This window comes from Pristis pectinata, chromosome 10 (genome assembly GCF_009764475.1).
Source record: "Pristis pectinata isolate sPriPec2 chromosome 10, sPriPec2.1.pri, whole genome shotgun sequence".
Lineage (NCBI taxonomy): Eukaryota > Metazoa > Chordata > Chondrichthyes > Rhinopristiformes > Pristidae > Pristis > Pristis pectinata.
In genome coordinates, this window is record NC_067414.1 from 70339808 (window position 1) to 70355203 (window position 15396).

The 15396-nt window shown below is 41.5% G+C and overlaps 1 protein-coding gene across 3 annotated transcripts in view; it reads right to left on the reverse strand.

Annotated features, from left to right (window-relative positions):
• Nucleotides 1-1332: 1332 nt before the first annotated feature.
• lpin1a (lipin 1a) overlaps nucleotides 1333-15396 on the reverse strand; it is a 65601-nt gene continuing 51537 nt past the window's right edge. For all 3 annotated transcript variants that reach the window (XM_052024789.1, XM_052024790.1, XM_052024791.1), the window contains exons 19-20: nucleotides 8892-8995; nucleotides 1333-1538 (exon numbers count right to left, since the gene is read on the reverse strand). In XM_052024789.1, the coding sequence (XP_051880749.1) occupies nucleotides 1379-1538; nucleotides 8892-8995 (264 nt within the window). In that variant the 3' untranslated portion in view covers nucleotides 1333-1378. The remainder of the gene's footprint in view (nucleotides 1539-8891; nucleotides 8996-15396) is intronic.

Here is a 15396-nt window from a genome sequence, read left to right on the forward strand (position 1 = left end):
AAACATGCCCTCTACTTCTTGGGTCTATTGCTTATTCACTAAACAAGATGGTAGTTGAGTGAATTACATTAACTCCAACCACATTCCACAGTGCACAGGCCAGGGAACAAGACTCTTGATTGTATTTTTCCAAGCTATTATTCCTGAATTACAGGCTGCAACAAGGGAAACAATCCTAATGCATTATCATAAATAGAATCTGTAGCCTTGCAGGAAAGGGAACATAATGCTGGGAAGACACACAATGTTGGAAGCTATCACATTAGATTGCAACAGTGAAGAGAGAGGCAGTAGACATTTCATGTCATTGCTCTTCATTAGAAATCTGATGGTCATTGTTTTGAAATGTCAACCCTGCTTCTCTCCACAGATGCTGCCTGATCTGCTAGGTTTCCATTAATTTTCGTTTGTATTTCTAGCATCTACATATTCTGCTTTTGGAAAATATAGATCTGTATTACAACTATTTAGCCATAGTAATGTATAAAAATATTTGCAAGATATGTAACTGTAATACATTTAAGAACATAACAGAAGCATCACCTAAGTTGCTATATTTTCTGCAGAAAATTAAACACTTTGTATTCTTGTATGCAATAACTATTTAAATTAAAATGCAAAAATCATTTGTCCTCATTTTAATCAAGCAATTATCTACCAGGTTCAATGGATATCCTATACCGAACCAGGACAAAGCAGGCTTCAACTGCTCCTTCATTTACTTGTTAACCATTATTCCTACCAAAGTGAATGTGTGTGGGGTGGTGGAAGAGAAAATTGGTGCACATGTAAACAGCAGCTTCCAGCCACAGAAATATAGGCCAGCTGGAGTCACTGCCCTCGAGAGAGGAAAAAGAGGTAGATATGTGTGGGGGTGGTGGGAGAAAAACATCTGGTGAAGACAAATGATTAAGCTACTTGAGCCTTTGAAAGTGTTTACTGATGCATTATGCAAGCCGGATCTAAAGTGTTTCAAACTAATTATTAAAAGTGCATTCTATAAATAATCATAGTTCTGAATTTGTTGAGAAAAATAAAAGTAAATTTGAATGAAACCCTGTTTCCTCACAAAATGATGAATGCTTAAATGAGGAGAGTGATCTTAAAGTAGCTGCGATATCAACAGAACAGATGGTACAAAAAATGTCAATAACACAAGCACCAGGTTTCTTGTGAAAAAGCAGCTTAAGATGCAACACACCTCCAACTGACTTCACTCTCTAATGTTCTTAACAGCTGATGGAATAAAATGCTCAGTGACGGGACAGGAACTTTCCTGCTTCCATAAAGCCAGAGAGGAAGAAAATTACAGCTTAAAACAGTGAGAAATGGATGCCTGCCTTTAAGCTACAAAAATCAATTCATCACGCAGTCGTGTTTAACTTGAGGAAGTTTGAAGGTCCCGGTTCTCCACAGCTGGCAGCTGCTCCCTCCAGTACGTGAATTGGCTGTAGGTGTCCGAACAAGGGAAGTCAGAGGAATGCTCTCTCTTCAGCAGAGGGAACACGTGATCGACTATTTCACTCAGCCTTACGTAACTGGAAAAACACAAGAGTTCTGCATGAGAAACTGAATACACTACCGCGTTAGTACTTTTACAAGCAGGATCATGTGTGCATGCTCATATGCATACACATTCTTAAAATGTAATATTTCCGGTGAAGCCCATGGAAGATAGGTCCTCAACTGCTCATGTAATAGAGATTTAATGTTGTATTTCACTTCCGAAATATGGTTCCCATTGAAGACAATGGAAGGGAATTTCTGAACTGAAGATCTGTTTCTGCCACAATATTGGATATTTAGTTTTACTGATCAAGAACAAATTTCTCAGCAGATCTCTCCATTTGTGCTAGCTGTATCTGTTTTAAAGAAAATAAGTTTTGTTAATAGGTGGTAGAAGCATGAAACTCCCAAATGGCAGTAAATGGAAGTTTTCCTCATGTTCTGAGGTGCTTCTGCATTCAACTATCCCTTCTCATGGCAGACAAATGAGACCCAATTTTTTTTGTGTGGGGTGGGTGGGAAGGACTGGAAATGAGGTTACTGATGGGGTCTCTTGTACATGATGGGTGGAGAGTATACTCATTAGATGGGCATGACTTGCCACTTACCAACCCAGGACAAGGTCCAAATTTGAGTTGCATGTGGGGATGGACTACTTCCTTGACTAAGGTGTTATTATCAAAATTGAATGTTGTACAATCAACAGCAAAGACCCCTACTTTGTGACCGTTTGAGGGAAGGTCATTGATGAAGGAGCTTAAGTTGATTGGACATAGGGGCACAAGATTGTGGAATGCCTACAGGGAGTGATTCGATTAGCTTTGAGTCTCCAGAACCATTAACCATATTGCTAGGTGTGACTCGACGACAGAAGACTCTCTTCCCTTCAATTTCCATTGGGTTCAATTTTACTTGGGTTGGTCAAATGCTGCCTCAATTTAAAAGGCAGTCACTCTCACCAATGGAATTCAGTTGCATTTTCTAAATGGAGAGATTCTACAAATGAGTGAAGATTAGAGATGCTGGTATTCTAGTGCCTGAATCACAAGAAGTTAGCAGGCATGTCTAACAAGTAGTTAAGAAAGCAAAAGGTTTGTTGACCTTTATTGCAAATGGCTAGGTAGGTTTTGTTACAGTTGTACAGGGTATTAGTGAGGCCACATTTGGAATACCACACAGTTTTGGTCCCCTTACCTAAAGGTAAGGATATAGTAGCATTGGAGGCAGTCTGAAGGAGATTCACCAGGCTAATTCCTGCGATGAGAGGGTTGTCTTATCAAGAGAGGTTGGATCTTATTCAAACATAAAAGATCTTAAGGGAGTTTGATAGGGTCAATGTTGAGATATTTTTCACTAATGGGAGATTCATAGATGAGAACATAGCTCCAAAATAAGAGGCTGGTCATTTAAAACAGAGGTGCATAGAAATTTCTTCTCAGAGATGGTAGTGAAGCTCTGGAATTCTCTGCCCCCAACAATGGTGGAGGACATATATTTAAGATGAAGATAGAATATTTGAAAGATCAGGGAATTGAGGGTTATGGGGAAATGGCTCAGAAGAAGAGGATAGATCAGCTAGCATAGATCAGTCATGATCACACTGAATGGCAGAACAGGCTTGAGGGACCTGGTGGCTTACACCTACTCTTATTTTCTTGTGTCCATCTTGTGATTGAAATTAGGTTATGGAAGTATTGGGAATGAGAAGAGCTGCTGGAAATGACTGGGATCATGGAGGTATGGGAGATGATCCTAGGATTTGGGAGCAGTGTGAAACATGACAGTGTACAACAAAAGTAGAAAGGGTTTTCATATATAGGAGGGAACAAGTATCCTGAAAAATGGAAATGCTCTATGAGGAAGTGGTATTTTGGGCCTTGATAGTCATGGAAAAAGTGTTGGATTGATGTAGTCAGATATAGGACTAGTGGGAGGAGATTCCTGGAATGTAATAGCACTGGGGAGGTGCTGATCTGGAAACAAAGGGAGCAGGGATCATGTCATCTGGCAGAACTGGGTTGGATCAGACTGGGTGACTAGACGATCAGCAATACGTGACAAGGGAATAAATAAGGATGGTGGTAGGAAATGGAAGAGAAGGAGTTTTGTTGGCATCAAGTATATGAGGATTAACGAGCAAGAAAAGCAAAGCATAAGAGGTGGAAAGGATAGAGGGAAAGGTACTGTTCGTCAGAATAGGAGCAGCAACATGAACCAGTTATGCTGCTGTTTCTATCCAAGATCCTTGATCTTGAATAGGAGCAGCAAGTGTGTCAGTGGGCAGGGGAAGTGTGATGGAAAGGGAGCAGAAATATCAGGGTTACTCAGAGAGACAGAGGGGAGCAGTGTGAGTGGGTAGGATGGGGCCAATAAGACAGAAGGAGAGAGCAAAGGGATAAAGTGGCTTTGTGGGTCCAGTAAGATACGAATATGTAGGTATGTAACTTGTCTTACTGGAGAATGATGGTACTGGGCCTAATCTTAGGAAATGTAGCCAGACAAGTAGTTGATGTGTCAGTGGGATAGGTGATAGGAGAGAGGAGACAGTGACCAAAACTCAGAATTTCAATGGAAAGAAACAAAGATGGTCTGGAAAGTCCTGAATTGGGAAAGGCCAATTTCAGTCATATGACTTGATCCGGCAAAAGTAAACTGGGAGCCATTTTAAAAAGTGAGCGTGTCCAAAGCCAATGGGTTCCTTAAGGGTGAAAGGCAAGGATAGCCAGTCCAAGGAACCCTGTATGTCAAGAGATATCAAGGGTTGAATAAAAAGGAGGCATATGACGGGTATACTAAATATTGGAAAGACCCATCAGGAATATGGAAAGTGTAAAGGAGTGCTAAATTAGGAAAGCAAAGAGGGGCCATGAAATATCACTGACAGATAAGATTAAGGAAAATCCCAAAACATTTTACAAGTATATTAAAGGCAAGAGGGGAACCAGGAAGGAGTAGTGCCCATGAGGGGGCCAAAGGGGCAATCTGCATTTTGCTGAAGGATGCAGTTGGGATCTTAAATGAATGCTTCTTACCTGTATTCACTAAAGAGCAGGGCTTTTTAATTGGAGAGTTCGGGTAGAGGGGCAGTGGAACTCTAGAACATATTATCATTAAAAAAAATGAAGAGGTTTTAGATGTCTTTATGGGCTGACAGGTGGATAAATCCCCAGGCCTATTGACTTACTTGCAGGCAAGTTTACATCTGCGAAATGGGAAGCATTCAGAGGAGAAATAACAAGAGTTCAAGGCCAACATGTTCTTGTAAGGGTAAAAGCCAAAGGGTAACAAGTACAGGAAACCTTGGACATTGAAGGATAGTGAGGGTTGGATGAAAAAAAACCATATGATAGGTATAGGGAGCTAATGATGGGGGAGGCCTATCACAGTATAAAAAATATAGGAGATGCTTAAAAGGGAAATTAGGAAGGTAAAGAGGGGTCAAGAAATCACTGGCAGATAGGATTAAGGTGAATCTGAAGGTGTTCCTTAAGTATATTGAGGGTAAATGAATAACCAGAGAAAAGTAGGCCCCATTGGGGACAACAGGGGCAATGCGTGGAGCCAGAAGGTACAACATGGAACAGTACAGCACAGTATGGGCCCTTTGGTCCACAATGTTGTGCCGACAGAATGAGTACAAGTGAGGTCTTAACTGAATAAAGACTTTGTAGCTGGATAATTCAGTGAAGGGGTAGGTGAAAGTCTAGTGCAAGTCTCCATGAATAGAGGTACTCAATGCCTTGTGGGGCTTAAAGGTGGATAAATCCCCAGGTCTGTATTGGATTTATCCCAGGCTACTATGGGAGGCAAGGGAAGAGATTGCTGTGGCTCTGGCTGAGATTTTTTTTTACACCTTTGCTAGACACAATGACTGAAGGACAGCAAACATGGCCCCACTTTTCAAGAAAGGAAGTAGGGAAAAGTCTGGTAACTGTAGACCTGTTAGCCTAACGTCAGTGGTAGGGAAGATGCTTAAAAAGTTTGAGAGGGAGGATCAATGATCACTTGGAAGGGGAAAGACTAATCAGAGATGACCAACGTGGCTTTATTTAGGGCAGATCCTGTCTGACCAATTTGACTGAATTCTTTGAAGAGGTAACAAAGCGCATTGATGGGGGCAGTGCAGAAGATGCGATTTACATGGACTTTAGTAAAACCTTCAACAAGGTCTCACATGGGAGAATGGTTCAAAAGGTTAGTGCCCATGGCATCCAGGGCAAATTGACAAACTGAATCCAAAATTGGGTTGGCAATAGAAGATAAATGGGGTGATGGCAGAGGGTTTTTTGCAATTGGATGCCTATGATCAGTGACGTCCCACAAGTTAATTATGGATAAGGACAGGTCTGGTCCTCGAGTTGAGGTTCTAAATTGGAGAAAGGCCAAGTTTGTGGAAATGAGAAAGGATCTAGGAAGAGTGGATTGGGATAAGTTGTTTTCTGGCAAGGATGTGTTCAGTAAGTGGAAGGCCTTCAAAGGCAAAATTTTGAGAGTGCAGAGTTTGCATGTTCCTGCCAGGATTAAAGGCAAAGTTAACAAGCATAGGGAACCTTGGTTTTCAAGGGATATTGGCGATCTGGTTAAGAAAAAGAGAGAGGTATATGGCAGGTATAGGCAACTAGGAACAAATGAGGGACTTGAAGAGTATAGAAAAAGTAAGAAAACACTAAAAAAGGAAATCAGGAAGGCAACAAGAAGACATGAGATTGCTTTGGCAGATAATGTGAAGGTAAACCCGAAGGGTTTCTACAAGAATATTAAGAGAAAAATGATAGTAAGAGACAAAATTGGTCCCCTAGAAGATCAGAGTGGTCGTCTATGTGTAGAGCCTCAGAAGATGGGGGAGATCTTAAACAGTTTTTTTTTTGCATCAGTATTTACTCAGGAAACTGGCATAGTGTATATGGAAGGAAGGGAAACAAGCAGTAGTGTTATGGAACATATAGAGATTAAAGAGGAGGAGGTGCTTGCTGCCTTACAGCAAATAAAGGTAGATAAATCCCCCAGGCCTGATAAGATATTTCCTCAGACATTGAGAGAGACTAGTGTAGAAATTGCAGGGGCCCTGGCAGATATATTTAAAATGTCCTTCTCCACGGGTGCAGTGCCAGAGGACTGGAGGGTAGCTCATGTTGTTCCATTGTTTAAAAAAGGATCTAAAAGTAAACCAAGTAATTACAGGCCAGTGAGCCTGACATCAGTAGCAGGTAAATTATTGGAAGGTGTTCTGAGAGACCGGATATACAAGTATTTGGACAACCAAGGGCTGATTAAGGATAGTCAGCATGGCTTTGTGCATGGTATATCATGTTTAACAAATATTGTAGAGTTTTTCGAGGAGGTTACCAAGAGAGTAGATGAAGGAAAAGCTGTGGATGTTGTCTACATGGACTTTAGTGAGGCCTTTGACAAGGTCCCACATGGGAGGTTAGTTCAGAAGGTTCAGACACTAGGTATCCATGGAAAGGTTGTAAACTGGATTCGAAATTGGCTGTGTGGCAGAAGACAGAGTGGTAGTGGATGATTGTTTCTCAGACTGGAGGCCTGTGATGAGTGGTGTGCCTCAGGGATCTGTGCTGAGGCCATTGTTGTTTGTTGTGTATATCAGTGATCTGGATGATAATGTGGTAAATTGGACCAGCAAGTTTGCTGATGACACTAAGATTGGAGGTGTAGTGGACAGCGAGGAAGGCTTTCAAAGCTTGCAGAGGGATCTGAACCAACTGGAAGAGTGGGCCAGAAAATGGCAGATGGAATTTAATGCAGACAAGTGAGAGGTGTTGCATTTTGGAAGGACAAATCAAGGTAGGACATATATGGTAGGGCACTGAGGAGTGCGGAGGAACAAAGGGATCCGGGAGTTCAGATACATAATTCCCTGAAAGTGGCGTCGCAGGTAGACAGGGTTGTTAAAAAAAAAGGCTTTTGGCATCCTGGCATTCATAAATCAAAGTATTGAGTATAGGAGTTGGAATGTTATGGTGAGGTTGTATAAGACATTGGTGAGGCCAAATTTGGAGTATTGTGTGCAGTTCTGGTCACCTAACTATAGGAAGGATATCAGTAAGATTGGAAGAGTACAGAGGAGATTTACTAGAATGTTGCCAGGTCTTCAGAAGTTGAGTTACAGGGAAAGATTGAACAGGTTAGGACTTTATCCCTTGGAGCACAGAAAAATGAGGGGAGATTTGATAGAGGTTTACAAAATTATGAGGGGTATAGACAGAGTTAATGTGAGTAGGCTCTTTCCACCTAGATTAGGAGAGATAAGTACGAGAGGACATTGCTTTAGGGTGAAAGGGGAACGGTTTAGGGGGAACTTCTTCACTCAAAGAGTGGTGGGAGTGTGGAACGGGCTGCCAGCTGATGTAGTAAATGCAGGCTCACTTAAGAATAAAACTTAAGAATAAATTGGATAGATACATGGCCGGGAGAGGTCTGGAGGGTTATGGACTGGGTGCAGGTAAATGGGACTAGCGTAATAACGTTTCGGCACGGACTAGAAGGGCCGAATGGCCTGGTTTCTGTGCTGTAGTGTTCTATGGTTCTAAGGATCAGTGCTGGGACCCTTGCTGTTTGAAGTATACAGAACTGACTTGGATGTGGAAGGCAAGATCAGTAATTTTGCAGATGACACAAACATTGGCAGAGTTATTGAAAGTGTGGAAGGTAGTCCTAGAGTGTAGAGAGATAGTGACGTGTTAATGAAATGGGCTGAAAAGTGGCAGATAGGAGTTTAATCCAGACAAATGTGAGGTGATGAGTTTGGGAGCTCTAATGAGGCTAGGACATACATCATAATTGGTAGGTCTTAAGTAGTAGAGAGTAAGCGAGGGATCTTGGAGTACGTCCATAGATCCTTGAAAGATGGCAACGCAAGTAGATATTATGGTTAAGGCGGCATTATAGGATACTGGCCTTCATTGGTCAGGGCATTGAATACAGAAATACAGAGGTTATGTTCCAAATTTATAAAATCTCAGTCATCTCTGCTAAAAGATGTCATAGGTTATCCAAGGAACAACTTTTTCTTCCCACCTGGGGTTAATTGCTACTGGAATGCACTGCCTGAGGGGAGAGTTGAGGCAGAGACTCTCACAACATTTAAGTATCTAGATGAGCACTTGAATCGCCAAGGCAAAGGCCATGTGGTGATAAATTGGGTTTGTGTAAATGGATAATTGATAAACAGCATGAGCTTGTTGGGCTGAAGGATCTGTTTGTGTTGTCTGACCATGACAATAAGAAACAAGGATAGAGATAATATTTCCCAGCATCTGGAAATGCATTAGTCTGTGAATTCCGGAATAAGCCTTGTATTTAAAACAATTCTCAAAAAAGAAAATATCCATTTCTAATAAATTAAGGAACAAAAGTCTACTCACGATGATACATTGGTCTTCGCATGTTCCTGTATTAGTTCACCTTTAGGATTGACGGTAAAAATTCTGTTTATTGGGACACCAACTTGTTTATAAGAATAAACATCCTGTAAGGGGGAAAGAAAGAAAAACTGACATGTTTACAGTCTAATCTCATTTATAACATGATCCACTACACATCTGCATCCTTGGCGAATTTATTCATTCAGAACAGTCTGTGGGTTGGGGCGGGGTACAAAATGATTATACAAATAGACATTAAAAGACATCTGAAGCATTTAACCACCAACAAGGCACCAAGGCTTGACTAATATTAAAACAACCCTGAACAAGCGACTTTAAAACAAAATTGTTCACCCTGGTGATCTTCTGAGATGTACTCAGAACTGAATTAGTTGCAGAGGGGTTTTCTAAGGAAGGAGAATGCTCCCAATTGCTTACAGTGATAGCTAGATGCTCTCACTCCCACTGGAGCTGTATTCCTGCCGTGACATTTGTTCTTAGAGAGGAAACCAAGGCTGATAGTGACAGGTTGATTCAGAACAGGCAGGACTGCCTGGCACACTTACACATTGCACAAATACTTCTACATAGAGCCCTGCATCTGTCGCACATGATTAAAAACTGGGTAAGCAACACCTCAGTTAGTAATCTCACCCATCATTCTCACCTCTTGTATTTAAAAAAAGCAGCAACTGCATATTTTTAGATGCCGGGATTCCCTGAAGAATTCTGGATTTTAAAAAGAATGAAATGGCTAATTTTATACATTAGAAAATGCTAAATCTGTTTATAAACTTTCAAAGGAATTTGCAGAAAAGCTGCTGACTGGTTATTTGCAACTCAAGATTAAATATCTTCTGAATGCACCAGACAATCAAAAAATTAAGATGGAAATTTTAAAAATTTATTTCAAAATATTAGAAAAGCACCAGATGGGTGGGTCCAAGTACTCTAGTGAGGCAGCATGCTACAAATTCTCTCTGGAAATTGAATATCATATCTTCAGCTCAAATATTCAAAACCAACCACACCTGCAAGTTGTTGATTTAAAAAAAAAGCCAACTCAGATGGTGAAGTTGTGGATTAATGCAATTGCCACATTGATTACTTGAGGCAAATTTCTGACATGTACATTTATTCAGGCTGCAATACAAAGCCAGATGATCTCAAATGCTAGACAGAAATATACTGTACACATAGGGATGCAGTTACAGAAATACCCAAAAGCAGTGAGAGAAAACAAAAACCACCACACTGCAATTTGACAGCCATTTTCATGTATACATCTAGTCAAAGAGAATCAGCAGAGACTTGCAGACAGTATATTGGTGATGCTAATTTTGTCTTGATTTCTAGCTTCTTGCCATATCCTTGGATAATGATCAAGAACAGGTTGATTTTACCTGCCTACATGGGGGAACTGAAGACAGCTAAAGTACACTATTCCGAGCCAGGAAAGAGTGAATCTTCAGTCCAGTGGTAGCATGTGAGTCCACAGTGTTCAAAGAGCACCCTGGACAGTGAATCCCACAGCTCCTACTTTGAATATTGAGTTGACCCAGAAGAATATACTTACCAGATGGGTGGAGGTGGACAACAACCACTCCTCTCCAAATTCTGCACCCCATTCTCGTCCAACTCCTGAGAGGCCTCGAAATCATCCCATTATATTGGACTAACTACACTTCCAATTGTATATAGATGCTAACGGCTTTGCTTAAAACTTTATTCCCTTTGTAATCTTCTAGATTGTTAATCTGCAAACCTTTCTAAGTATTCTCCAAAGAAACAACAAACACAGTAAGAGAAGAAACAAAAACAGAAAATGCCCAAAGCTCTCAGCAGGTCAGGCATCTGATGAAGGGTCATTGATCTGAAACAGTGACCTTGCTTCTCTCTGAACAGATGCTGCCTGACTTGCTGAGTGCTTCTGGCATTCTTTTATCCTGTTTCTGATGTTTGCATTGCAACTTTTTGCTGCAGTAAGTAAACAGTCAAACTTGTGGCCTTCTTGGTCTGCACCAGTCCGATTTGTGAACCCTGCAGGAGTTTGTACTCTTTAATTTTATATAGAAATAGATGAAAACAAATTGATGTCTGTTATACTCACTAAATGCACTGCAAAACATTGCAAGTAGTGTCATAAGAACATAGAAACATAGAAAAACCTACAGCACAATTCAGGCCCTTCGGCCCACTAAGCTGTGCCGAACATGTCCCTACCCTAGAAATTACTAGGCTTACCCATAGCCCTCTATCTTTCTCAGCTCTATGTACCTATCCAACAGCCTCTTAAAAGACCCTATTGTATCTGCCTCCACCACCGTTGCTGGCAGCCCATTCCATACACTCACCACTCTGAGTAAAAAACTTACCCCTGACATCTCCCCTATACCTACTCCCCAGCACCTTAAACCTACATCATCTTGTGGCCACCATTTCAGCCCTGGGGAAAAGCCTCTGACTATCTACCCTATCAATACCTCTCATCATCTTATATACCTCTATCAGGTCCCCCCTCATCTTCCATCACTCCAAGGAGAAAAGGCCAGGTTCCCTCAACCTGCTTTCATAAGGCATGCTCCGCATTCCAGGCAGCATCCTTGTAAATCTCCTCTGCACCCTTTCTATGGCTTCCACATCCTTCCTGTAGTGAGGCGACCAGAACTGAGCACAGTACTCCAAGTGGGGTCTGACCAGGGACCTATATAGCTGCAACAATACCTCTCGGCTCCTAAATTCAATTCCACAATTGATGAAGGACAATACACCATATGCTTTCTTAACCACAGAGTCAACCTGTGCAGCCACTTTGAGCGTCCTATGGACTCAGACCCCAAGATCCCTCTGATCCTCCACACTGCCAAGAGTCCTACCATTAATACTATATTCTTCCATCATATTTGACCTACCAAAATGAACCACTTCACATGTATCTGGGTTGAACTGCATCTGCCACTTCTGTACGATCGGTATGCAAGACAAGTTTTTCACTGTACCTCAGTACAAGTGACAATAGTAAACCAATACCAATTCTCTCTGTGACTGTGTGGATTTCCTCTGGGTGCTTTGGCTTCTCTCCCATATTCCAAAGACATGCAGATTATTTGGTTAATTAACAACCATAAATTGTCTCTAGTATTGTCTCCAGTATTGTCTCCAGAGTGTGATTGGGGCATGGAATGCGCTGCCTGGGGCGGTGGTGGAGGCAGGTACATTGGTCAAATTCAAGAGATTACTAGATAAGCACATGGAGGAATTTAAAATAGAAGGATTTGTGGGAGGAAGGGGTTAGATAGTCTTAGATGAGGTTTAAAGATTGGCACAACATTGTGGGCCGAAGGGCCTGTATTGTGCTGTACTGTTCTATGTCTATGTCCTATGTCTAATAGGATGAATATTGACTCAAATGTGGTACTCAAACTGGAAAGATAAAATGTCATGTTTTGAGGCAATAACTCAGACTTTTGGCCAAATTGTGCCGACTGTAGCTGGGGCAGTCAGCATTCAGCCAAAGTGAAGTCCATCCAGGAATGCAAGCACGAGCTTCAAGGCTGGGACTTGCTGACAAATTCAGGGGTCCAAATCTGTCCCTGCTGTCAGCTGCTGAAATCCAGAGGCCAGAAGGGCTGAGTCCGGCTGGAATTTCCCAGCACCACCCTGGGAAAGCTGCCGTCCAGATACTTGGCACAGGTCAAATCTGACATAGAGCCTGAGAGAACACTGATGACCAAGGGAATTCTAGCTCTGCAGATCTGGACACAGAGGCAGGCGAGCTTTTGTTTATAAAACAAATCTTTAGAAATAATTAAGAGTTTTGTGTACGTAATTTTGAAATCTCTCTGAATGTCAGAGACTGTTAAAATCAGTGACAATTTGGCAGAAGGTGGGGATGGGGCTGCCTCTGCACCATACCACCCGAGGCCCAGTCACTGAACGACAATTGACCTTTGGCAGTTATTTAGATGAAGGAATCAAATGCAATTTATTCAATTTTATTCATGACTCAATGCCAAGTGAGAAGAAAAGCAGCGAGGAAATTGCAAGAAGTCTACGAAAGTGTGGAGGCAGTTTAAGGGGGTAGGCAAGGAACGATGTGAGAAATGTGAGAAAAGTATAATGTGAGAAAATGAGTGTTACTCACATTAGTAGGAAAAACTTACTGTTTTCTTTTACTATTTAAAAAGAAATGTTTCACTGATCCCTTGCAGGCAAGTTAGTGACTAGACAGCATTGATTTAAGCTCTTGTCAAGTAAGGCTGCATCATTACCCAAACCATTTCTTTCTTGGTGCAATGCTGCACCTCACCACCAAGTTTCCTCACTGGTGTGGAATTAATGTACAGGACAAAGGGGGAGGAGTAGCAGGGAGCAAAGGGGAAAAAAAAACCCAAAGAATAATGAAAAGTTGGTGGAGACAGAAACACCCATCACATCTAAAAGGATATATTTATACCATTAAACATGACCTTCTCTGAGCTCACAAAAGTCTTTGACTCCATCAAGAGGATCTGTAAAGAATCATTCTCAAACTTGGCAGTTCAAAGCCTTCTTGAAAAAGTGGCAATACCTGGCCCATGACCATTCAAAATGGAACAGCAGCATTTAGGCTGGCACTGAGACCTTGGGTCCCTTTGTCAGAAGCCCAGTGAAAAAAGCAAGTGGAGTACACTACCTCCCAAACCATGCACCTGCTCCCCCCACACCCCTTGACAGCATCTGCAGGTTCCATATTGGCCTTATCAGCCACTTCAGAACCCACAGACTTGAAGTGGAAGTTATCCTTAACCCAGAAGTATTGCCTAAGAGGAGAAAAAGGTAGACACAAAAACCCTCACTACATCTGAAAGGAACTTGGATAAGCACCAACTTAAAGTAACGGACCAAGAGCTAGGAAATGGGATGTGCAATTGCCTTTGTTTGGTCAACAAGCTCATGGTTGGCCTCCCTCTGCTGTCAATCTACACCATTCTCTACATTCGGAGATATCAGAATGTCTTTGTGTACAAAGCAACCAGTTAGAAGAGGAAATGGAACGTTGCCCTTTATTGTAAGGGGGAAGGAGTGAGTGAGGAGGAGCATGGTGGTTTTGTTACAATCGTACAGGAGAAAAAGGTATACGAGACAGTTTAGCCTATTCCTGTTGTTTTTTTTAAAACATTCTTATGACTCAAAACATGGCCAGTGGTTCTGTGTAGGATCAAAGGACCATCTTAAACTGAGATCATACAGCTAGGGCCTTCTGGCTTACACTGTAGTTTCATGTCACCAGTGATTTATCAGCATGTCCCAGGTACTGTATACTGCATCCCACACAGGCACTGAAAGGAGGTGGCAATGAAGAGAGTCATACCATCAGCCATTTACCTTTCGTGGCAATGAACAGGCAGAGTGTTCTGCTCTGTTAAGTACATAAAATGTATGATTGAGAAATTGACATTCAGCCCATCAAGAAATCTGCTTTCATTATACTACCTAGCAACTGAAAATCTATTAATTCTCACCAATTCACTTTATCTGCCAAGTAAAATTACACAGAGCAAGCTTTGGGAGTTTCTTCTTGAGCAGCCAAATTAAAGAGTTAGTAATTCCAGGATATGATTCCAACATCTTAAAACCCCCGAACAGAGTTTATATGAAGGAAATATGTTGGGCAGACAGAGAAAGCCGATGATAAAATAAACGTTCCCACATGCTATTTATTTATTGTGAATCAACAGCTCGTCATGATTTCTTCAGGAACAGGATGGGCTGCACTCCTGGAATCGACTGTGGGCTAAATTTTCCCAGCTGTCCTCACCTTCCACTTTGTCAAATTTTCCCAACTACCCTCATGCTTTCCTGTGCTACTGAATCAATTCACATTTCCGCTGGAGAATTTTGTTTCTATACTTGTCTCAGTTATCACCAGCACCTGCCTTATATCATCACCCATATCATTTAATGACACCTGCCCTTCAGCCTACGAAGGACCTTTTCCTGTCCTTCCCCTTGACCATCCCAACCCACAATCTGACACTTGCTTAAAAGATTTTCTCACTTCTGATGAAAGGGCATTGACCCGAGGCATTGTTTCCCTCTGTACAGCTTTTGGCCAATCTTCTGGGTGCTCCCTTCATTTTCTATTTCCTTTCCAGTCTTTCCTTTCTGTTTAATTTATCTTCTCCAACCCCCATTTACGTCTCCAGAGGGGAATGGTCATCATGAATGGTATAAAACACATTTAGATAATTCTAAAATCTTGCACTGAATTTTGAAGAAAAAAGTTATTACAATCATTCACTCATCAATCACATTTAGAATCTAACCCATTTCAGGAGATTTTATTTTATATGTAGACTTCAGATCTGTGCTATTTTAAGAATCTTTGTGCCTAACAAATCATTCTCCTGAAGTAGAGGCCAAGGAGCAGCCATGAAGGTAGAACAGCTGGTAAATTCACTGCAAGAGTGCTCGAACTTGCATAAAAAGCACCCCATGTGACATTTTCACTAAAATTAATAGG